Below are 24739 nucleotides of genomic sequence, written 5' to 3'. Positions count from 1 at the left end.
GGGTGCATGTATCTTTATGCATTGATGTTTTCAAGTTCTTTGGATAAATACCCAGCAGTGGAATAGCTGGATCATATGGTAGTTCTATCCTTGACTTTTTGAGGAATCTCCATACTGTTTTCCATAGTGGCTGCACCAGTTTGCACTCCCACCAGCAGTGTATGAGAGTTCCCTTCTCACCACATCCTCTCCAACACATGTTGTTTCCTGTCTTGTTAATTATAGCCATTCTGACGGGCGTGAGGTGATATCTCATTGTAGTTTTGATTTGCATTTCCCTGATAGTTAATGATTTTGAACAAAGTAGACGCTTACCTTACACCATACACAAAAATTAACTCCAAATGGATTAAAGAGTTGAATGTAAGACCTGAAACTATGAAACTTATAGAAGAAAACATAGGCAGTACGCTCTTCGACATCAGTCTTAGCAACATACTTTCAAGCACCATGTCTGACCGGGCAAGAGAAACAATACAAAAAATAAACAAATGGGACTACATCAAACTAAAAAGCTTCTGCACAGCAAAGGAAACCATGAACAAAGCGAAAAGACAACCTAACAATTGGGAGAAGATATTTGCAAACCATATATCTGATAAGGGCTTAATCTCCAAAATATATAAAGAACACATGCATCTCAACAACAAAAAAACTAACAACCCAATTAAAAAATGGACAAAAGACCTGAACAGACATTTCTCCAAAGAAGATATACAGATGGCCAACAGACACATGGTTTGGCTCTTATGGACCATGGTTTCAAAGTACATCCCAGATATTGGGAATTATCTCACTTGTAATAGTCATAGTAATTTCCCTGGCACATTGTATTCTCTCAAAAGCTGTAAATTCATGTTTGCAGTCACTAACTGCCAAGAAAATGATCACCTAAGACTAGAACATCAAAAAAGGAACAAAGAGAATGATTGACTTTTAAAAATTGTGAAACTGAAGTCATGACGTGTCAATACCACAGAGATTTAGCTAAAAAAAAAAAAAATCATGACTTGTGATTGTCACCCAGAGGGTCAGCAAAAGCTGTGAGAACTACAGAGCTGTAGCTGAGAGTGGCACTAATCTCTCAGCTTAACTGAGATGTGATCAAAAGGGGGAAATTATTAAAAAAGAGGCGACAGGCTCAAAATGGAGTCACTAGTGCTTAGCCCCACATCAGTGAACCAAGACTTAATTGCAGTTTCAGCCTCTCCCAAGAGTGGAATTTTAAACCAATCAGTCTGAAATCTCCTGATCAACACTAGTGAGGTAAACTGCCTGATAAGACCCCTGTCATTCCCAGCCCCTAAGGAAAAGTGACCTTGCCCAAAATATTACTGTCTTTTGTTTCCTTGTCCCACCCCCCTTCTGCCTATAAAAGCCTGCCATTTTGTACAGCTCCTTAGAGTTCCCTCCTATTTGCTAGACGGAATGCTGCCCTATTCATGAATTGTTTAATAAAGCCAATTAGACATTCAAATCTACTCAGTTGAATTTTATTTTTTAATAGCACACACACAGCCCTGCACATGTGCATGTCCTTCTAGATTTCTAGGAATATATTGGAGTTCTTCAAAGCCCACTATGGACATCTTATTACACAGATTTTATTACATATTTTGGCCAACATCCCATTTGACCCAACTAGTATTGCTTCCTCAGGCAATGTTAAACAATTGCCAGTGATTGATTTCAAGAAATGCCTGGGGGATAGAACTTTGCCTACTGGGCCAAAGCCCTAAGTCAGGTCAAATAATGACAAGCCTTATGAATGGTGCCTTTATAGGGAAATTTCTGACAGGTCAAATGACAACTTTCTGGGGATGGAATTTTTTGAGTAATTCCAAATGCAGTCTACTAGACTGCTTGTTTTCACATGTATCATAGTTGTTAAGCCGCTAGTTTTCACGGATACCATGAAGACCATGATGTGACTTGTGTACCTTGGCAAGGGGATAGGCCGGATCAAATAAAGATTTCAAAAAGCTTGCTTCTTAAAGGAAGTCGATTCACAGAAGTATGAGCAGAACATCACCAAGGATTATGGGAACAACAAAGCCATAAGTGACTTATCCACCTTCTCAAATATGATAAACTACCTGGAATAATCCATCAAGACCAGATATGCACTAAACTGCACCAAAGAAAGAATCAGAGTTGCATACACTTTTTCTACATATAAGGAGGCTTGTTCAAGAAAGGCCCACACAAATGGAATTTCCCATTGAAAATGCAACCCAATTTCTCTCCTTTTCACCAAATCCACTTACCAATCTATGATAACCGTGAGTTGTGTGTGTGTGTGTGTGTGTGCATCGCAACTGTGAGCGAAATTTTCAGATAAAATTATCTTTGGATAAATATATAATTATGTTTCTGTGGGAAATTTAGCCTATACTTTCTTCGTTGCCATTTGGCAAAATAAAAGATAAAATTTAATTTTTCTTTTTTTTTTAATTTTTTGTTTATTGCAGTAACATTGGTTTATAACATTGTTTAAATTTCAGGTGTACATCGTTATACTTCTATTTCTGCATAGATTACATCATGTTCACCACCCAAATACTAATTACAACCCATCACCACACACATGTGCCAAATTATCCCTTTTGCCCTCCTCCCTCCCCCCTTCCCCTCTGGTTTTTCTTTGGCATAAATAGGTGATGTAGGTGACAGCGAATGGCAGCAGGAACTGTCTTCAAATATGGAAAGCTGCTACATAGAAGAGCTTGCTGATGGAATTTATGCAGATTCATGGAGTGGAACAAGAAGGACTCATAGAAACCTCAGAAAAAGCTACCAGGAGAAAATTTCAGTTCATTTTGAGAATATAGCTTTCTATCTCCCTGGACTGCTCCGTGTTGCATTGTGGTGTGACAGGAAGTGAGAGTCCATTTTTAGAGCTACTGCCTAGGAGTTGTAGGTTTTGGGAGCAAGATAGGAGAATTCTCTTCTGAATTTAAGATTCTGTGTTCCTATGTGCACTGAACACCTAATAATACTGAAGGCTGGCAGAATATGCCACCCAAAAATGTGTCTCTTTGGCATAAGAATTATTTTGAGCTGATTATTTGGAGAAAGAGCAGACACAAGAGACGCTCTGAAAACAGAGTAGAAGTTACCATTTTGTAAGGGAAATTTAAATTTATAAAGGAAATCTCCATTTGTAAGGGTGTCTCCTTCTCTGTACCAGGGAGAGAAGGAAGACTAAATAACAAAAGAATCTTATCAGTGGAGAAGGCACCTACTTAAATCTCGATAACAAATCCCCCTTTTCTTAACAGTGTTTTTCACCTCTGCATAACTGGCCTCTCCCACACCATTTCACTGTTTCAGTCGAAGATGGCATTTAAGCCTGAATTCTTTTTTCCAGCTTTCTTGAGATGTTATTGACATATATAAGATTGTGTAAGTTTAAGGTGTACAATATGATGATTTGATTAAGGTATATATTGTGAAATGTTTACCACAATAAGGTTAGTTAACACATCCTTCACCTCACATAATTACCATTTTGTTGTTGTTGCTTTGTTATGATGAGAACTTAAGCTTGAATTCTAAGTCACCTCTCTCAGAGTCATCTATTTTTCCCTGGGTATCTCCCATGTATACATGAGATACACATTTTAATAAATTTCTGTTTGTTATTCTCTTGTTAATCTGTCTTTTGTTATAGGGGCCCCAGCCAAGAACTTAGAAGGGTAGAGGAAAACTTATTTTTTCTCCCCTACAATACCCAGGAGCATATTTTTCTCTTACAGTTAAGTTTTTAATTTACTTTCTGGAGCCTGTTTTGGAAGGAACTGGCAGTGAATGTGAAGTAGACACATAAATTAAAGTTATTTATTGCTCAGAAACTGCTTTCTATTTATGATATGATTTCTTTGGCATCTATTATGGCACAGAATTGGGGTTCTCTTGCCTGATGTGCATTAAAAAGCCAATTATTACAGCATCAGCTTTTGGGAAAAGAAAAGTAGCTTTATTTTGTGAGATTGATCTGCAGGGAGACAGGGGTCATGTGCTCTCAGGTCTGTCTCCCCAATCCAGGGCTTGAGCAGGGTGGTCTGAAGTGTGGCGATAAATGATTGAAGGTGAGCAGAAGTGAGGTAATTGATGATCTGTGCAAGCATAGTTAAGCTTCATTCTTCTTCATAAGACACATGTTCACAAAATGGTGGCATTACCATGATCTGAGGGTGGAGTTTTTCACTCCTTGACACCAAAAAGTTCACTTATCAAGCATTTGCACAGGCCCAGTTGATGAGTTGGTGGTCTCAACTGGCCTGAACTGGACAAGGGGTCTCAGTTCCTGAAAGACAACTCTTAACTACTCTTTTGATAAAATGGGGTCAGTTGAACTGTTCCTGGAGGACCTGCAGTTACAGATCCTTTTGGCTTGAGCACCAAGTAATTGAAGCCTGTCTCTATGACACTTGAGACAACAACTAAAATAACAAAACCTCTATTCTATTTTCCTCAGCCTCTTCACATTTCTGGGAGTTTGTTTTCATCACATTCAACCTTATTCCACATATCACAAGATCTCACTAGTCTCTCTAAGAGCAAATTCATCCTCTTCAGCCTGGCATTCCAGATTACCTGTAATCATGCTTATTGCACCTATCCAATTTTACTTCTTATTCTTTCCTAATATAGACCCTTCATTAGCCTCAAGCCATTCTCTTCACTCTCTCCAACCCATCAACATTTATGTCATGAAAAAGCAGTTAGCAGATAAAATTAAGCCCAATGTAGTGTGGGGAAAGAAAAAGAGCACAGACCCTGAAACCAGGTTGCCTGGGCTCAAACCACATCATTGTCCTTTACTAGTATTGTACTAGTAGTACTTTAGGCAAACTACTTAACCTCTGATTCTTAGTTCCTTCATCTGTAAAGTGGAGCTATTACTGCCTAGGTAAAATAGTTGTTAGGGGTATAAAAGGTATTCCAGCTATGTTCACTCCAGAAAGCAGGTAGACCTGAAATGACAATAGGATGGCCCTTTCAACTACACAGGAGCCTGTTTACATGTGAGACCAAGGAACCTTCTGGGGGAACAGTTATCCTAAAGGATGGGAGCATCAAGAATAATGGCTCAGTGTTTGGTGGAAGGATTTTAAGTACAGTACAGGGTCTGCCAGTCACATTTGCCCAGTCTCTGAGAACTCATTCCTAAGTCTCAGGAAAAGAGGGCTTGGAGATTTCACTAGAATCTTTGCCTCTGTTATATGGAACTAGTGAGAGTAGAGTCTACTTTTCCTCATAAAACAGACCAAGTGGCTCAAGAATCAAGCACAAAAAGAAGGCATCACACCAGGGAGCCAGAGAAAACTTAGGTGAAATGACTGACATCATGTAGTAACCAGAAAGAATATATTACCAGGATACATGAGAACATTCTGAGGATTCCCAGATCTTTTTAGCAGGCATTTTAGTGTGCTAGAGTTTCCACTGAGAGAGTCTGGGTATAACTAGGAAAAAAATTTGTTACTATTTATTGTAACTAATTTTTCCCCAGGTGATTTTATAATGAAAAATTTTAATCATATGCACAAATAGAGAATAGTATGATCAACCTTCATGTATCCATCTCCCAGATTTAACATTTGTCTGGGGGGCTGGCCTGGTGGCGCAAGTGGTTAAGTGCGTGCCCTCCACTGTGGGACCCAGGGTTCATGGTTCGGATCCTGGGTGCACACCAATGCAACTGCACGCCGTGGCGGCGTCCCATATAAAGTAGAGGAAGCTAGGCATGGATGTTAGCCCAAGGCCAGTCTTCCTTTGAAAAAAAAAGAGAAGGATTGGCAGATGTTAGCTCAGGGCCGATCTTCCTCCCAAAAAAAAAAAAAACATTTGTCTGCACATGGTCACTCGATACACCCTTCACTCTCTCACCTCCTCCCAGGATTATCTTATACAAATTCCAAACATCATTTCATTTCATCCTAAAATACTTTAGTATGTATTTCTAAAAGACAAGGCCTCTTTTTCCCCAACATTACCACAGTATCATTATCACAGCATAAAAAGTTAACATTTCCTTAATGTCATCAAATATTCATTTAGTGCTCGAATTTCCCTGATTTTTCTCATATTTTACAGTTAGTTTCCCTGAACTGGGATCCAATCCAAGATGCAGAGATTGCATTTTGTTGATTTATATCTTAATTCTCTTTTAAACTAAAAATTCTAAGTGATAGGCAGAATAATGGCCCCTTAAAGATGTCCACATCCTAATCCCTGAAAACTATGAATAAGTTAGGTTACATGGCAAAGGGAAATTAAGGCTGCAGGTAGAATTAAACTTGCTAATGTTAGCTGATCTTAAAATAAGGACACTATCCTGGATTATTTGGGTGGACCCAATGTCCACTGAAAGGTCCTGAAAAGTAGAAGAGGAAGACAGCAGAGGAGAGTCAGAAGGAGATGTGACTACAGAAGAATGTCAGAGAGATTCAACATTTGTGGCCTTGAAGAAGGAGAAAGGTGGCCATGAGCCAAGGAACGTAGGCACCCTCTAGAAACTGGAAAGGACAAGGAAGTGGATCATCCCATAGAGCCTCCAGAAAGGAAAATAGCTCTGCCAACACTTTGGTTTTAGCCCAGTGATACTTGTGTTGGACTTTTGTTTTACGGAAGTGTAAAATAATAAATTTGTGTTGTTTTAACCCACCAAGTTTGTGAAAATTTGTTACAGCAGCAAATTGAAATCTAAATCATTCTCCTACCCTTTTTTCTTTCCTTCCATTTATTTCTTCGTGAAACCACATTTATCCTACAGAATCTCCTACATTCTGAATTTTGCCGATTGTAACCCTGTGATGTAATTGAACATATTCCTCTGTCCCCAGTATTTCCTGTAAACTGGTAATTAGATCTAGAGACTTGATCAGATTCAGGTTCAACTTATCAACACAGCTACTTCATAGGTGTTGAGTGTTCTTCCTTTCCTAGGGGATTCTGAGACATCCAGTCCATGGACCAGCATTTGGAAACCACTGATCTTGTCTGACCCCTATTACACTGTAGGTAGGAATATTGAAGTCCAAAGCGAAGACGAGATCCACACAAGATCTCACGGGAAGTTAGTGGCAGAGATGAGACTATAATTCTGATTTAAAGTTCATTATACCACCAGATTCTGGGGCTAGATGGATTCTCAATAGGTCATCTAGTCTAGCCCTTGAGGCAGAGCTCACATAGTCAGCTTCTTAGGCGACTCAATATTTAGCTCATAGGGTAGCCTCAGTCTTAGAAAAATTTTTCAACTGTTTCACCCTAAACTGCTGCCAGAAGAGAAAAAAGAAGAGCCAGGTTAACTGCACTCTGGGCAATCTCGTGGTTTGTTCTTCTGGGGAAGATCTTGCTGAGAGTGACATCCTGGGGTGGTCATCCCAATGATGCCTCCTGCCACCTTCTGAGTCAGGGTTAAAGAACATAGACAGCCCTTGTGAGAGAATACACACACACACACACACACACACACACAACTAACATGAGAAGAGTTTGTTAGTTATAATTTACAAAAGCACTTTATCATCCATTATGCCATTGGATCCTCCCCAAAGCCCTGAGAGGTGTGCTGAGCAATAAATATTATCTCCATGTTACACATGAGCAAAATGAGGCTCAGAAAAGTAAAGTGGCTTATTCTAGATCATGAAGATTTCAGATCTGTCTGACCTCAGACTCTTTACATCCTTGAGTTCCCCACTCATGTCTTCCCTAAACCCCTCATGTGTCTACCTACAGGCTCAAACCCATCACATGTCCTGAGTCAGTCCTCATCAGGGTACCAACTTGGACAATAGTTTCTTCCCACTAAGCAATCAGACTTGGAATTAAGATGTATTGCCAATCAGAGTGCTGCCCAGGGCACTAGGGAATAACAGTCACCATTTATTGAGCACCTTCAATCTGCCAAGTATTCTTCTCAGCCCTTAAATGAATTCCTCACAACACTATTTTCCATGTTACAGAAGAGGAAAAGGAGTCTTAAGAGAGATTATTGATTTGATCAAGTTCACACAATCAATAAGTGGAAGACACAAGATTCAAACTCAGATCAACCTAACTGTAAAATGCCTGCCTATGCTGCCTTAACGCATGAAATTCTGAGCATCCATGTGGCCTCTAGGTGATGCCCTCACTTCTCTTCACTGAGAGAACAGGAAAGGAAGGTGACCAGGGGCCAACTGCACAGTGCTAAAGGCTCAGATGAGGTTAGAGACCATGAATGTTAAACAGGGCCAGGCTACACAGAGTTGGGAGGTATTCTCAGCAGCACTTGGCTGCCCAGGACAACAGCAGCAATGATCCTCTATTTGAGGTTTTCTAGGTAGTATGGATGAATGACGGAGAAAAGGAGTGCTGAAGATATTGGCAAGTGAAGTATTGAAGCAATGGACCAGGAGGTCCAGGCTGGAGAAAAAAGACAGGATGGGGTGGATGGACCAGGAGAGGGTCCCAGGCCTGAGGCCTCTGTAAGGGCTAGGAGTAGGTGGGCAAAAGGAACTGAAGGTAAGAAAAGGGAGACTGAGAAACATGGTAATGGTGTAAGGGACAGCAAGGGGACATGGAGTCATAAGATTTTAGAGGTGGAGCCCTTTTGGCTGTGGACAGGTCTGGGAGTTGGAAGTTGAGATGGAACAAATGTGAAGGTCCAACAGGCTTTGATCTGTAACTGGAGGGAACCAATAACTTCTCTTAAGAGATGAGCCTCAGGAAGTAAAGACCATCCTGTTCCTGGAAGGAGTTCAGCTTCAGTCTTACTAGATGATATATGGGACTGGGTTTCCCCCCAAATATAGTTGGCTTGTCCCATGAGGCTGAGCTCCTTTATGCCAAACTCCTCATCACAGCTCACTGACATGCAACAATAATGGCCAGGTGCTTCCTTTGGTCATGTTGAGGACAGGATCATTTAGGGATGCCCCAGAGAAGAGGGGATCCAATAGAAGGACATCTGGCTGTTTAGATGAATCAGGACAAAGGTGACATCAGAAAGCTGGAATAGGTGGAACTCAGGAGGAGACCTCGGTTCTAGTTCTGCCTCTGTAATGGACTGATTTGTGACCTTGTGCCAGTCCCTTCCCCTCTCTGGGTTTAATGTTCCCATTAGTACAAGGATGAATTGGATTAAATGAATCCAAGTACCTTTCCAGCCCAAATTCCTGGGTTTGAATATAATAAGGGATCAGCTATATAAGGAATGGGATCTGTTTAGTTATTAAACAGATTTGAAAGGAATCACAAAAGGATTATTGAATTTATTTTTGAAGTTTCAGGGTGTGCTGAGGTTTGCTCCCCTGGTTGACTGGGAAGAGTTGCTGAGTTTCTTTATACTGAGGTTGATCAAGCTGGTTGGATAACAGAGTAGAGGCTCCTAAGAGTCCTAGGCAGGTTGAATACCTATCATATTCTCAGACTCTCAGACAAAACTGAAACTGGGTTTTCTTTTTCCCTCCCTCCTCCAACCCTGAACTTCAGCAAGAGAAGGATAAGTGTGTCTAAATTGACATTTAGAAGATGGACTAACAGATGCATCAGGAAATCTCTTAATCTTCCAGTAATCACCCTTCAGCTGGCATTCCAGCATAGCTTTAGGTCCTCTCACCCCACTCAACACCTCCCACATGCTTGTGGTTGATAACGACCAATCCTACAGAATGCTCCAGGGGAAAATTCAAAAGGGAGTTTAGAGGTTTCTAGAGTTGCGTACTTGGGTTCAGGGGGAAAAAGTCTCCAAGGCAAGACATGCAACCAAACGGGATGTCTACCAGCTTCTATCCCCCTGCCACTAATTGCGAAAGCAGAGAATCAGAGAGCGGAATGGTTGAGAGATATTGGGCATTTCCAGCCAGAGCTGTACCACTGTTTGGCTGGGGCACTGCTTGGTATGATGGGAGGCAGGGCAAAGGAGGTGGAAGGGAGCAGGTGTCTCATTACCATTCCCCTCATAAGACAGGGATAGGACTGGCCCCAGCTGGTCTAGAAAATCTAGTGACTAAGGTCAAAGTTATATTAATAAAGGCCACAACCAGAGCACAAAGCACCAAGGCAGCATGCTAGGGGGTGAACTGAGGTCCCAGCATTGCTTAATCACTCCAAATCCTAAGACCCAATGAGGACCAGAGGTGGAATCAAGGTCAAGAGCCAAGATTTGCATCTCAAAAGGATGAAGTTGGAGCAAATGTAATTCAGGAACAAATATGAGGATGCTTCAGGGGCTTGACATAAACAGCCTTGAGGCATTTAGAGGCATGGGGTACCTGGTTTGTGCATTTCTCTAGTTGGCTTAAATGGCCAGAGTAAAGATGGAGTATCCTTATCTCCAACACATACATGCTATTCCCTGGTAGGGGCTGGCCCTGGACTTTCCTGGACTTATTGGTGAAGGAATCTAATTGACTCTTGGGTATTCTTGAGATAGAAGGTGGCTTTTCACAAACTTTCATCTGGCCCCTAACCCTTTACTGCACCAGAAATTGGGGCTGACTATGGTGCTAATGGATGTTCAGACTTCTTCCATTCTGCTCTCCAGTTCTCCATCTCAATTAGATGGGGCTGGACACAGGGCTAGAAGATGGGGGATGTGCTCTAGGCAGGCCAGGTGGAACAGCTGCAGTAGTAAATAAATGAATCTGCATAGACATCGGCAGTTGGAAACAGAATACCATGGGGTTAATTTCCTTAGTAACTGTCTTCCAGTTTTTTGCAGGGGTGGGTTGATAAAAATGACCTCTGTAGGGAGAATGTCTTTTCTGGTGCTTAGGGATGAGTGTTGGTTTTACATTATCCCTCTGTAAACTCCAATAGGTCCTATAGAAATTTTTGAGGCTATGCTGCTCATGCAAGTACTGGCACACTGCTGGTGGTGTGCTGTGGGGTGGGGTCATAGCAGGGGTAAATGCCACCATTGGGGTAGAATGGAGAACAGTAGCTAGTTATACTCACAGTTTCAGCAATGGTGAGGTAGCTAGACCAAGCTTACTGTCAGTTAAGAAAGGTAACTTCTGAGGTGCTCTCTTTCGAGGCTCTGACTATTGCTGAGTTGTGGTTGATAGGCTAGAAAGATAGAGATGGAGAGGGCACTGAACAATACTTTCCACTGTATCATCACTGCCCAATCCTGCTGGTTTAGGAGGACTCTCAAGTCTGTTATAAATTTCATGATAATTATGTCCAGGAGCATTTCCATCAAAAATCCAATGATAGATCTCTTTGGGAGACTGGTTATACTCTTGCGTTTTGGTGTCTAATTTCTTAGGTTTGAGTCCCAGCTCTGCAAATTACTGCATGACGTTAGGCAAGAAACTTAACCACTTGGTGCTTCAGAGTTTTGTAAAATGGGGATAATAGTAGCACATATCTTTTTGGACTGCTGTGAGGGTTAAATGTGAGCATTATGCGAAGTACATTGTTCAGTGCCTAGACCATAGTAAATGCTCACTCAATAAAGAAAAGCTATTACACTTTGGCTCTTTCAGATCTGTCTTCACTCCAATGCATGTGTCACAGAGGAAAATATACTAGAAGGCATCAGGCAAAATGCAGAGCCATCAAAAGTCCTGGCAAGTCGTATTTTTTAAAGGATGTGGCGCTCTGCCAGAGCAGCATTAGGCAGAAGGAGTGCGCTTCTCTGGAGGCTTCTTTCTTGGGAACACGTAAGCAGCCCTTTGTATCTTTGGGTCCCCTAGGCTGGCTTTTCATTTTCTCCAGATGTTGCCACATACAGGCATCTGTTCCTTGCTCCTTAGAGATAAACATAGCCACGTGCCTGCTGTAGAGGCATCACTTCTGCTTTCCGGATGGAACCCAGACGCCTCCTGGTGGGCAGTGTGGTTACTTGGTCAAGATGTGGAAAAATGTCTGGAGTCAGGGTTGGCAGTAGGATCCAGAGATCAAGGGCAGTGTCTCAGTGCCCTTGGAGATGTCAGGGTTATGGTATTTCAAGCTTGAAAGGCTAGGACTACGGTGATGCATGGAGGAGAAAGGAGCAGGCATAACTGCCACTGCACTGGGTGTGCACAGCAATGTGGCGGAGGTCCTGTAACAGGTGCACCCCATCACCAGCACGGGGCAGCATCTGACCAGATGGCAGAGTGAGTGGATCAGGGCCAGATCTCAAACTGTCTGCCAAGAGCCCCTGAGCATACTATGACATGGGTTAGAACAATAGGTGACAACCGCCCTTAGCACCACCAGAAAGAAAGAAGGCTCACAGCACAGCCAGGTCCAAAGATGCAGTAGGGTGACCAATCATCTCAGTTTGCCTAGGACTAAGGGGTTTTCCAGGATGTAGTAGTTTCAGTTTTAAAACCAGAACAGTCTTCAGAAAACTGGGACAAGTTGGTCACCCTCAGTGAGAGTGCAGAGCTGTCACTCTCTCTCCATTATCATCTGTTTTCCCTGGTGCTCTGCCAATTCCACTGGGGTCAGCGAAAGCTATGCTGATTATACAAGAGGTCAAATTATAAAGTGAGAATGCTGGGGAACAAACCAAGGGTTTTAGGCAGAGGAGTAACATTACCAGATAGATGTTTTATCTCCCCAATAATTTATTACGAAAAATTTTAAATATACAGCAATTTTTTTTTTTTTGTGAGGAAGATCAGCCCTGAGCTGACATCCATGCTAATCCTCCTCTTTTTCCTGAGGAAGACCGGCTCTGAGCTAACATCTATTGCCAATCCTCCTCCTTTTTTTCCCCCAAAGCCCCAGTAGATAGTTGTATGTCATAGTTGCACATCCTTCTAGTTGCTCATATACAGCAACTTTTATAGGTAATACCCATATGCCCCCACCTAGATCCTATAATTAGCATTTTCCAGGACTTATTTTTATCACGTATCTATCCTTCTATCCATCCATCAATCCACCTAACTTTTGATGCATTTCAAAATAAATTGCAGACATCAGCATACTCTTTTAAGCGTTTTTGTGGTTTAGTGGAGTCAGATCCAAATTTGAAGGTGCTTCTACCAGCCTCAATTTTCTCATCTCTAAGTTGATGACACCCAGTTTTGCTAGGAAGATTTCATTTGTTTATCAAACATTCAAATAATGTTTTCTATATGCACTTTATAAATGTTATCTCATTTAATCCTCATAACAGTCTATTGAGGTAAATTCTATTATTACGTCCATTGTGCAGATGAGGTTTCAAGAAGTTAATGAGCTCACTGAAAGTCACACAGTTCGCAAATGACATTGCTGAGAGTTGAAGCCAAACTCTCTGACTTTAGTGTCTATGCTCTTAGCCACTACACTGTGCTGCCTCCGATATGTGATAACGTAAAAATACTTAGCACAGTGCCCACTAAATTATGGGCATCCAGTGTATGGTGATCTTCATTTTAAAAATTTTCACTGCAACCCCACACAGCGGGTATTATCTCCAGTTTACAGATGAGGAAACTGGAGGTCGGAGAAGTTTGATAACTTGCTAAGAGTCCACTGCTAATAAAGCATTTGGAATTTGAACCCAGGAACAACTGGCTCCTAGGTCAGTGTCATTTCCCTGTACTGTGCGGTACAAAAACCACTGAAGTACACATGATCCTAGACCACCTATGGGGAATTCTTGTTTAGGGATGGTCTTCCCTCCTCAGCCACAAGAAGAAAAGAATGTGGTAGTAAAAGGGGCTTCTGCCTAGTTCCCAGGAGGCGCCTGTGTCTTTTACAACCATTAAACAGACTCAATGGCAGGTGGCAGCAGGGCCTCAGAGCCTCATCAAGCTTCTGGAAAGGAACCATGACTCTCAGCTATCAGCTTTCCCTCTATGGGAGGCCTTACATGGAGCCAATCCCTTCTCTATTGTACCTTCTTTCTCCCCCTCTCCCTCCCCCTCTCCCTTCCCCTCCCTCTTGCTCATCCTTCCTTCTCCTCTTTCACCTCCTCCTTTTCCTCCTCCTCCTCCTCCTCCTCATGATCTTTGGTCTCTCAGGAAGCCAGTCATAATCATTATCATTATCTTCCTCATAGTTACCATTTACTGAATGCTTCTCATGTGCTGTTCTAGGCACTTTACACATACTGGCTCATTTAATCTTCACAACAATGCTGCGAGGAGAGGACTACTGCCTCACATATGAGAAAATGGAGGCCCCGAGGGCACTTGGCCTAAGGAAACTTGGCCCTGAGTTAACAGCCTTCCCAGAGTTCAGCTTGGGAGATGTTAATCACTGCAAAGGTGCTGATAGGTGCTATGGGAAAGCTGAGGGCATAATAGTAACAGGGAACTGGACTTTAAAAGCAGAATTGCTAAAATTGCCTGGCCTTCCCTTGTGGAGCGAGCTCCTATCCTCAGCGTACAAGCAACCTCTGGCACAAAGCATGCATACAATTCATCCCCACTGTGTCAAACATGTGACAAGAGATTTTCACATATTGAGGTATATGGGGTAACTATTCGGGTTCAAAACTGATTCGGCTTGAACTAAAAAGCCTGACTTATGGCCTGTCAAACATACATTGTACATCTGCTTAACCATTAAAGTAAAGAATACACTCTTAAGATAAGAATGCATACTTCCCCTCCTCCGCCCTATTGGTAATGCCCAGATTAGTCCCTTTCCTGACATCACCATCACACTGACCTGCTAATTTGCAATTGAACACCTCTTTGAAATTTTGATAAAAATGTATCCTGGGTGTGTTTAATGTATGTTCTTTGTTCTAAAAAGATATAAGATCGTACTGAAAACCATGCTTCTCCAGAATGCTTTCTAAGGCCTTCCTGGGTTATAATCCTCACTCTGGCTCAAGTAAACTCACCTTATTTCTCTTATCTATAGAATGCTTATTGGTTATTTTGCATCAATACATGTAAAGAGGGCCCCAAACTGGGTTATTCCCAGATTGGAAGGCCTGGGTCCTACACATGGCTTTGCTCTTAACTTGCTGTGTGACCTTGGGCAAGTCAGTTCCCCTCTGAGTCTCATCTGTAAAACTCAGATGACAATAATACATACACTACTAATGTAAGTGAGCATAAGTGAGGCCATCTTGTTACACTAAATGGCCCCGACCCCTCCTCTGTGTGACTACTCGCTGTGCTGCATGTACTCCAAAAAGCTCGCATGCTCTCCTGATTTATGGCCTCCACTTACGTATGTACTCCCCAATAGCTTGATAAATTAAAAACTTTGTTCTATGAGTTTCTCTCCAGGAACAGGCTGACCACAGGCAGGAAACACACCTACAAGGTATCCATCAGAGCCGACAGAAGAATGGAACAATGTGATGCCTGGAGCCCATCACGCCTGGAGACCAACATCCCTGGACCTCCTCCTTACTGCCCATTTTCCCTGTATAACTGCCTCAAGATTCTGTAATCTTTGAAGATGCGTCTTTGAGACATTAGTCACCTGTCTTCCGATTTGCTGGCTTCGTTTCTCGATCTCTAACTCATTGTGATTAATTGTCTCAGATCGTGGTGAGCAGAGCGAGCCCATTGCTCACTATCACTAACAGTACAGGATTATTAACGTGAGGATCAAATAAGAATGTTAAAGAAGGTGCTTTAAGTGTAAAGCATTTTACCAATATAACAAATAATTTCCCTTACTCTCCTCTTCCTCCTCCTCCTTCTTCTCTCTCTCTTCCATCTCCCTTGTCTTCTTCTTTCACTCTATTTTTGTTCCTTCTCTTTCCTTCTTTATTTTTCCTTAACCAGGTCTGGGATTTACCTGCAGCACTGCACTTAGGCAGAAGGAACATAGGCTTTAGAGGCAGGTAGACCTGGGGCTGACTCTTGGCTTTGCCCCTTCCACGTTGTTTGTTGGGCAATTACTTTACCCTTTTGTGAGCCTCAGTTTTATCATCTGTAAAAATGGACACACATAACACTTTACTTGCAAGGTTGATGTTGGAAGATGTGGTAGATTGTCTGTAAATATAGCCAACAATTCCTCTCATCTCTGACATGCATGCAGCTCCTCCCATCAAAGGGTAGCGTCTCTTTTCCCCACTCCTTAAATCTAGGCTCGCTCTGTGACTTGCTTTGACCAATAGAGTACAGCAGCAGTGTTGCTGTATGACTTCTGGTCTTATGCCACGAAAGGCCTTGCAGCTTTGGTTTTCACCCTCTTGAAAGCCTGCTGCCAGATAAAAAAAATGTCTGACTATTTTACTTGGAGAGGCCAAACGGAGAAAGAGAGGCCCGGGAGGATAAAATACTACAAAGGGAGATGGGGGGGGTGGGGCATGCCCAGCCAGCCCACAGCTGTTCCAGCCACCCCAATTGAGGTGCCTGATATGAGAGTGCAGACATCTTGGATGCTCCAGCCCCAGCCAAGCTGTCTGAGGCAACACCACATGGAATAGAAATAAGCCATCCCCAGCAAGCCCTGCTCAAGTTGCAGAATCATGAGTAAATAAATGGCGGTTGTTTGAAGCCACTAAGTTTTTGGGTGGTCTGTTTCACAACAATAGGTAAATTAACCAGAAAAAGTAAATGAGATACTAGCACCTCACCCAGTGGCTGGCAGGTGTAGGTGCTCAGCATGATTATTCCCTTCCCATTCAGAGTTGTCCCTGGGAAACGGCTGACCTGTTAGTGGCGCTACAACCAGATTGATAGATCTGACCTCCAGTGTGCCAAGGATGCAGAGCAATGACCACTCCTATACTTTACAGAGACCTAAAGGCTTATACGGGTACTCCAAGTCACGCAGTTGGGTGTCCCTCCTTTGCCCAGAGTAAGCGTGGATCACCTCAAAAACAGGCTTGTAGCTGAACAAAATCTGGGTTGATAGAGTAATGTCAGGTAAGGCGAATAGTACTTCTTTTGACTGGTCATTCAATCTACCTGATGCCAGAGGCACAAGGGAAAGAAGGAAATTAACACCTATTGAGTGCTTACTATGTGCCTGGCATTGCTCATAACAGCCCCAGAAGTAGGTACTATTATTTTCCTCATTTTCCAGATGAGGACACTGAGGCATAGAGAAGTTTTTGTCAGCTGTTGGGTTCCTGGGAAGCACTGGGACCATTTAATGTATAGGATATTAATTGAGGAGCCCTTGGGATCAACACTTGTAGAAGAGAAGGGAAGAGAAGGAGGCAGGATTGATAGAGGGAGCTGTTGAACTGCAACACAGTCTTAATGGAAACCTGAGTCCACCCTATGGGGAGCTCTGAAGCTGGGACAGCCCTTCAGAGTTGTTCCCTATTGCATCCCTATAGGGGACCAGGCCTTTATGTTCCTGCATCAGTCACTGGATTCCTAGCCCCTGATTTCTAGTTCATCGTTATTTCAACAACTCCTATCATCAAGCCACCGCAAAAGGGAAAAAAGCTTAAAGAAAAAAATAAATAATCATGGAGAAAAAGTAGGAAAAAAATGGGCTCTGGAACCAGACGAATCTGGTTCTGAAACTTCTCTTACTAGCTGTTTGTTAACTCTGGACAAGTTATTTAACTTCTCTGAGCTTCACTTTACTTTTTTGGAAAATGGCAATGAGAATAGTTAGCTTGAAAGGTTGTTTTGAAAATCAAATACAATCATTTATATAGAGTATCTTGCATAGATACCTGGCACAAAGTAGGTACTGAATAAATGGAAATTATTACAATAATAGGGTAAATTATTGTGTTGTGGTATGCCTGCTTTTCTAATTTGTAGGGTGGAGTGAACAAGAGCTACCTAGAAGGGGAAAGGCATTACACTTTTTCTCTGACCTGGTACATGTAGGCACTCAGTCAGCATTTACTCCAATGAACAAATGTTTATTTAAAAAGATTTGTACAGACATAGCACTCTTACTTTCAAAGAGCAGAGGAACCTTTTATATTATGAACACATAGACATTGTGAAACTTAAAACTACAATTAAGGAAGGAAGGAAAAATATCCTCCCCTCCGCAGCCAGGGACTCAGACCTGGAGCTAAAACTTTTTCAGTCGGCTAACTCCTACCCCTTAAGTCCCTTAAGTCTGAGACTGACTTGACTAGAGATCTGGCTTTGGTGGAGGGGAGAGCTGCAGGGCTTGGGAAGCACAGTACCTTTTCTTTTGGGAGGGAAGGCTACCTGCACAATCCACAGGAAAGGGATGCAGCAGATGACCTGAGCTGAGGCTGCCTTACAGAAGAGTGCAGACTCAAGAGAGGGAGAGGAAGTCCCACTCACCTGCATGTGTAAAGTGATCGGAACTCACTTAAATCTCAACTCAGTCCTCTGGCCCCTAAGATATCCCATTGAGTAAGTGCCAGAGTAATGGTTTTGAACCAAAGGCAACACAAATGTAAGCCTGGGGACCCTCTCAGCCTGAGGCAGCCCCTACAGCAGAGCCCTCAGCCCAATGACTTAGGCAGCAGAGTTAGGCAGGACTTGTGGAGTGGGTTTGGCTCCCTAGTCTCACTGTGGAGAACTTTTACTACTGATTTGCAAAAACTAGGTTATGGGAGAAAGGCCCACAGATCTCAGGATCCCCAGACACATAGCCTGGTACCTGAGAACTTTAGTATATCTGGGAGACAGGTGGGGGTTGGGGTGGTGGTGAACTCTATAATAACAGCCAGGCCTCCAAATTGAATATCAAAAGGAGGGCTTGTCCAAGCTAACTCTGGGCCTTGAAGATGAGATGAGAGTGAGAGGTGGGTGAAGGGGATATATGCACCAAGAGTGTTGGAAAGTCCAGCAAGTAGACTATTGTCCCTTTAGAGCCTAAGGCAAAAGTACAGGAAGGGAGCACCCTGGAGCCTTCACCTGAAATAAGATATGGACCTCCTCCAGCCCTCAGGCACAAGAGACAGAGAATCACATCTGTGCCTTCTGCCCTTCCCTCAGCTCCAAACAAGGGCAGGGGTTGAAATGTGGGTGGGAGAGAAGGGATCATCAGACACACTGTCATTAGCACCTGAACCACATCTCTTCCTAAACCAAAAACCCTAAGAATGAAAAGAAATAAGAGCAAAGTGAGAGAAGGGTTATGCTTCCATCACATTAAATAGGAGACTTGGTAGAGGTGGGGAAGTGTTGTTTCACATCAGGACATCAATTACTCTGGCCAAGGGAAGGGGTTATGAGCAGCAGAACTCTATGTGTTCTCCCTCTCTTCATTCATCCTGCTTCCGTTTTGGCTTTTTGGGGTTTCGGGACCGACTCTTGGCTTTGCACAGAGGGCATATAGGTGCATTCCGGTGAATTTGCTGATGACATGACAAGCAGGCCTGGTGGGGGACACAGGACAAAGAAAGTTAGTCGTCAGATTCTTCTAGGCCATGATTCAGCCTTCTGATCCCCAGGGGCCCAGAAAGCAATTGTGATTTCCCAACAGGAAGGAGTAGTAATCAGTGAGAGAGACCCAAGTAGAGAGATCAGTGCTGGATGTAAGGGACATAAAAGATAAAAGGGAGCGAGGGTCAAAGAGGTGTATTGAGGAAAAATATCCAAAACTGGGAAACAAGGCAAAATGACAATTGCATATCTATTTAGCATTATACTAGAAGATAGTCCAACAGGCCCACTCAAGGATTATTTAATTCTCTAGGACAGGTATCAGTAAACTTTTTCTATAAAGTCCAAGATAGTAAATATTTTAGACTTTTCAGGTCATACGATCTTAGTGGCAGCAACTCAACTCTAACTATTTTATATGAAAGAAGCTATAGATAATACCTAAACAAACAGGCATGCATGTGGGCCAATCAAACTTTATTTACAAAAACAGGAAATAGGTCAGACTTGGCCTGTGGACTCTAGTTTGCCGACCCCTGCTCTAGGAGAATGTCCCTGTGTTTGACCATTTACTATTGATAAGGACCCAGACTCTGTGACTTATGCTGATAAGCTGCAAATGGTTTTTGCCCAGTACAGATGCAGATTATCTCTGTTCTGAAGAAAAGATAATCACAAAGGTTAGTTTTATTGTCCTGTAGGATATTAACCATTCCTGTATTTAACTTGGCAAACTTTTTTCGGTATTCCTTTCCTTTCCTGACTATATAATTATCTGTTCCTCAAATGCTTTTAGAACCAGCTTTGTAATCCTGCTGGCTCCCTCATTAATGACACATGCTCAATATATATTTGTTTGAGTCATGTCTCTAGCTCTTTGACAATTATACGTTAGCAGAGCCTGCCAATCTCCCTGCATTCTAACCCCTCCGGGAATGTGAGGTAACAAAAACAGCGGGTCTACTACAGCACACACACACACCATCCCTTCTTCTGTGTCCCAAGCAAAGACTGTTTTAGGAAGGCCCCAAATAAGTAAGGCCAGAGACCCAGACCCAGCCTTCCATGGGGCTGCTTGAGAATACCTTGCTTCTTCCACAGCCCCTACCCAGCTCACTCACCTTCATTGGTGGGGGTTGCTGCCTGAAGGTGGCTGTCTGCCGAGTGTCCTGCTTCCTAGCCACTTGGAGTTGTTGGGCAGCAGCGGCTGCAGCGGCCAGGGACTCAGGGATGGGGGGCTCCTGAGGCTCTGTCTGCCACTCTGCTTTCTGCTTTTCAAAGTAACTTTGAAGACGAGAGACATTAGCTGGATCATTCTGAAAGCAAGGAGATCCTTGCCCCTCTTAAGGACCCCATGCCACAGAACCAAGGGGGTTGGGCTGTGGCTCACTATAGAAAGTTCTTGCAACCTCCCCAGCACAAGGTTCTTCTCCCTGGGTACCAGGCCCATGGTCTGATGAGAAAAGTAATCCTCCTGCTCCTTAGCTCTGACAGACCCAGAAAATCAAGAAATCCCAAGGCTTGCAAAGTACTCAAAGGCCATTCACCCACCTTCCATCTCATGTTCCTTTGCAGTATTCCTATTAAGTGTCTTCAGGCCTCTGCTGACATATCTCTAGGAATAAGAAGCTCACCACTTCCATAGGCAGCCTGCTCTACCTCAAGGAAGTGTGCTTCCTTCTACTGAACTGAACTGTTTCTCTGTAAGGTGAGACTAGTTCTTTAACTCTGGGTCTTAAGATGAAGTTCCAGGCTAGCCCCTAGAGACCATGAAAGCTCAGCTTTATGTGTTTTCAAAGGTTTCTGGACACACCTTATAGCCCTTGACTCGGGAAGTGACCTCTTAAGAGTCATGGACACACACACACACACACAAAAAGAATCATACACATGGTCTTGTATTGTCAAAATCGCACAAAGAATTTTAAAAGCCATCTAGTAACTCTAGTCTAGCTAATTATCCTTCTTTTGGTATAACAGCCCAGCATGGAGACTTGCCCAAGGTCAAGCAATGAGTTAGCCTCTGACAGGCCTGGGGCTAGGACTGGGTACCCTGAGTTTCAGACCAGGCTTTATTGTGTATATACGCCTGTGTGAGTGTGTGTGTGTGTGTGTGTGTGTGTGTGTGTGTGGTGTGTATGTTACAAGGACAAGGGACAGGCAGCTTACTCCAAGGAGAGCTTCTCCTCCTCTTCACATAGGTCAGGGAGCCTCTGCAGACCCAGAGTCATGCGCAGGGCATCCACATGTTCCTTCAGCGGCTTATACTCATCATGTAGCCGCCGGGTAGACTCTAGCAGCTTGTTTAGATCATTCTCAGACTGTTTGATCGTGTTTTCCATCTGGAACACAGAGTGAGGCAGACACAGAGAAAAGACCCCAAGATTCTCAGTGAGGTTCTACAGCTGAGTGGATAATAGCACAGGCTCCAGAGCCAGATCAATCTATGGTCAAGTCTTCAATCCACCATGTATTCTATGTGACTCTTGTCAAGCCTCAGTTTCTTCATCTGTATAATGGTTATAATACTAGTGCCTACCTCATATAATCTTGGTGAAGATTCAATGATTGAATTCATATAAAGCTCTCAGTACAGGGGCTAACAGGGAGTAAAGGCTCAATAAATGGTAGATACTATTCAAATATAGCATCTTAGAGCTGGATTGGACCTTAGAGTTCATTTAGTCCACCCCACCACCATTTTACAAATCAGAGAATTGAGACTCAGAGAGAAGAAGGAACTTCCTCACAGAAATAATTCTTAGGGGCAAAGCCTAGATAAAGACTCAGGGCTTCTGCCTCCCAGGCCAGTGGCCTTTCTTCTAGATCAGTAGTTCGCAAAATGTGGTCACCAGATCAGCAGCATCAGCATCTCCTGGGAACTCATTAGGAATGCAAATTCTCAGGCATCACCCCAGACATATGGAGTCAGAAACTCTGGGGTGGAGTCCAACAATCTGTGTTTTAAAAGGCCCTCCAGGTGACTCTGATGCATGTTCAAGTTTGAGATCCACTGGCTTAGATTTTCAGCCCTCTGTGGCTAATATCTTGTTCATTTCATTGGCTCTGTATCCTTGTTTAGCTGGCAGCAGAACTGCCCTCCTCATGAGACCCTAGAACCCTATGATCTTGTGACACAGAAAATCCCAAGTACCTACTATCCAAACTGCATTTATATTTTCTTTAAGATCCTAGGCCTGGCAATATCAGGAAATAAGTATTGCCACAGAAATGAGTTTTCCAATGATAGAAACTTAACTCCTTCAAATGTAATTTTTTAAAAATACTTCTCATTGTCATAGGATCTAAGGGTTGGAAAGGACCTTACAGGTCAGCACCTCCAACCTCCCTTCTGGTGAAGGAATGATCAATACTGCAGCCCAGACAAGTGATAATTCAGACTCTGCTTAAATAATTCCAAAGAGTGGGAAATTTATCACCTTAGCAGGCAGTTCATTCCCCATGTTCCAAGAGTCTCCAAAAGAGAAACTCTAAGGGTGGAGTTCCACTTTGGCAGGCCAGCAGAGATGATTTGTTTGGCCTAGTTGGAAGCTTTAGAACCCGTTAAGCTAGACCCTAGAGGCAGCTGCTTACTCTGCTTTTCCCCAAGGCTAGCTCTCAACTCCCAGACTCCCAGAATAAGAGCACATCAGAGCTGAAAGGAACCTTATAGATGACTGAATCCCTCTCATAGTACAGAGAGGGAAAATGAGGCCCAGAAAGAAGAGACACGTCCAGTGATATATAGACAATTAGTGACAGAGCCAGAACTGGGTCTCTCAGTTCTCCTAGATTCTTCCACTCCACCACAGTATGGGAGCTGGCTAGAGCCTTAAAAACCTGGAGGCTTGTAGAAATTGTAAGCCCCTGAGCCTAACAACCAGCCACGCTGGGGGCCTACGCACTTAATAGAAAAACTGCAGCAGGAATATTCTTTTAGACTTTGCAGCCAATTATGCTGGGCCTCCCCACACCTTATAAAGAGTCTGAAAGGGCAACAAGAACTATACACAGCTGAGCGTTACAACCAGCTAGAGAAGGGAACAGCAGAGCCTCCCTGGGCACCTACAGGAATAGCAAAGCTTCCACAACAGAAGGACACATGTAGCCTACTCAGGGGTAACTCCTGGAACATTTGGAACTGGTGACAAGAAGGAGGCACAGTGCCAGGCCTCATAAGGCATCACTTATATAAGGTCATCTCTCCAAGATCAGGGGATGTAGCTGACCTACCTAATATGTAGACAAAAGCACACGAAAAGAGGCAAAGTGAGGAGGCAAAAGAATACATTACAAGTAAGGGAACAGGACAAAACCCCAGAAAAGGAAGTAAGTGAAACAGAAATGAGCAACCTACCCGACAGAGAGTTCAAACTAAGATTGTTAAGGATGCTCACTGATGTGGGGAGAAGAATCGATGAACTCAGTGAGAAGGCCAACAAAGAAATGGAAGATATAAAAAAGAACCAATCAGAAAAGAAGAACACAATACTGAAAATGAAAAATTCACTAGAGGGATTCAAAAGCAGAGTAGAGGATAGAGATGAATGGATCTGCAAGCTGGACTAAAGACTAAAAGAAATCACCCAAGCTGAACAGGTAAAAGAAGAAAGAAGTTAAAAAAGTGAGAACAGTCTAAGGGACCTCTGGGACAACATCAAGTGCACTAATATCCATATTATAGGTGTCCCAGAAAGAGAAGAGTGAGACAGAGGGGCAGAGAATCTATTTGAAGAAATAATTGCTGAAAACTTCCCTAACCTAAGGAAAGAAACAGACATCCAGGTACAGGAAGCACAGAGAGCACCAAAAAAGATAAACCTAAAGAAGCCCACACCGAGACACATCATAATTAAAATGTCCAGAATTAACGATAAAGAGAAAATCCTAAAAGCCACAAGAGAAAGACAAGTTACATATAAAAGAGACCCCATAGGGCTATCAGCTGACTTCTCACAGAAACCTTACAGGCTAGAAGAGAGTGGCATGCTATATTTAAAGTGCTAAAAGGAAAAAACCAACAGCCAAGAATACTCTACCCGGCAAGGTTATCATTCAAAATGGAGGGGAGTATAAAAAGCTTCCCAGACAAGCAAAAATTAAAGGAGTTTGTCACCAAGAAACCAGCACTACAAGAAATGCTAAAGGGACTTATCTAAGGGGGAAAGAGAAGAATACAAATAGGAAAAATTATCTATTTCCATGAGTAGAGAGTAATGGATACAAACACACAAAAAAGATATCAAAAACATAAAATGTGAGAGGAAGCGAGTTAAAGAGCAGGGCTTTCAGACAGTTGTCAAACTCAAGAGACCATCAACTTAATATAGATTGCTATATATATAGGTTACTATATATGAACCCAATGGTAGTCACAAAACAGAAACCTATAATAAATACACAAAAACTATGAGAAAGGAACCTAAACATAATACTAAAGAAAGCCATCAGCCCACCAAGGAAGAGACAAGAGAAGAAGAAAGGAATAGAGAAGAACTACTAAAACACTGAGAAAAACAAAGTGAAAAATGGCAGTAAGTACATACTTATCAATA

The 24739-nt window shown here is 42.8% G+C and overlaps 1 protein-coding gene across 1 annotated transcript; it reads right to left on the bottom strand.

The window, feature by feature from the left end:
- Positions 1–19061: 19061 nt before the first annotated feature.
- On the bottom strand, positions 19062–22655 carry LOC131401068 (zinc finger C4H2 domain-containing protein-like). Its single transcript, XM_058536022.1, has 3 exons — positions 21354–22655; positions 20306–20468; positions 19062–19177 (listed from the first exon to the last, which is right to left on the bottom strand). Exons 1-3 carry the CDS (start codon positions 21524–21526, stop codon positions 19064–19066), a joined length of 450 nt encoding a protein of 149 aa, XP_058392005.1. The 5' UTR covers positions 21527–22655; the 3' UTR covers positions 19062–19063.
- Between the last annotated feature and the right edge of the window lie 2084 nt (positions 22656–24739).

The sequence above is a fragment of the Diceros bicornis genome, chromosome X (genome assembly GCF_020826845.1).
Source record: "Diceros bicornis minor isolate mBicDic1 chromosome X, mDicBic1.mat.cur, whole genome shotgun sequence".
Classification (NCBI taxonomy): Eukaryota; Metazoa; Chordata; class Mammalia; order Perissodactyla; family Rhinocerotidae; genus Diceros; species Diceros bicornis.
This window is presented reverse-complemented; position numbering and strand designations above follow the sequence as displayed.

Coding starts and splice junctions, on each gene's coding strand:
- LOC131401068 (XM_058536022.1), bottom strand. CDS start 21,526: ATGGAAAACACGATCAAACAGTCTGAGAATGATCTAAACAAGCTGCTA. Junction 20,469..21,353: donor GAGGAGAAGCTCTCCTTGGA/GTAAGCTGCCTG, acceptor TCGTCTTCAAAG/TTACTTTGAAAAGCAGAAAG. Junction 19,178..20,305: donor AGCAACCCCCACCAATGAAG/GTGAGTGAGCTG, acceptor GTCCCCCACCAG/GCCTGCTTGTCATGTCATCA.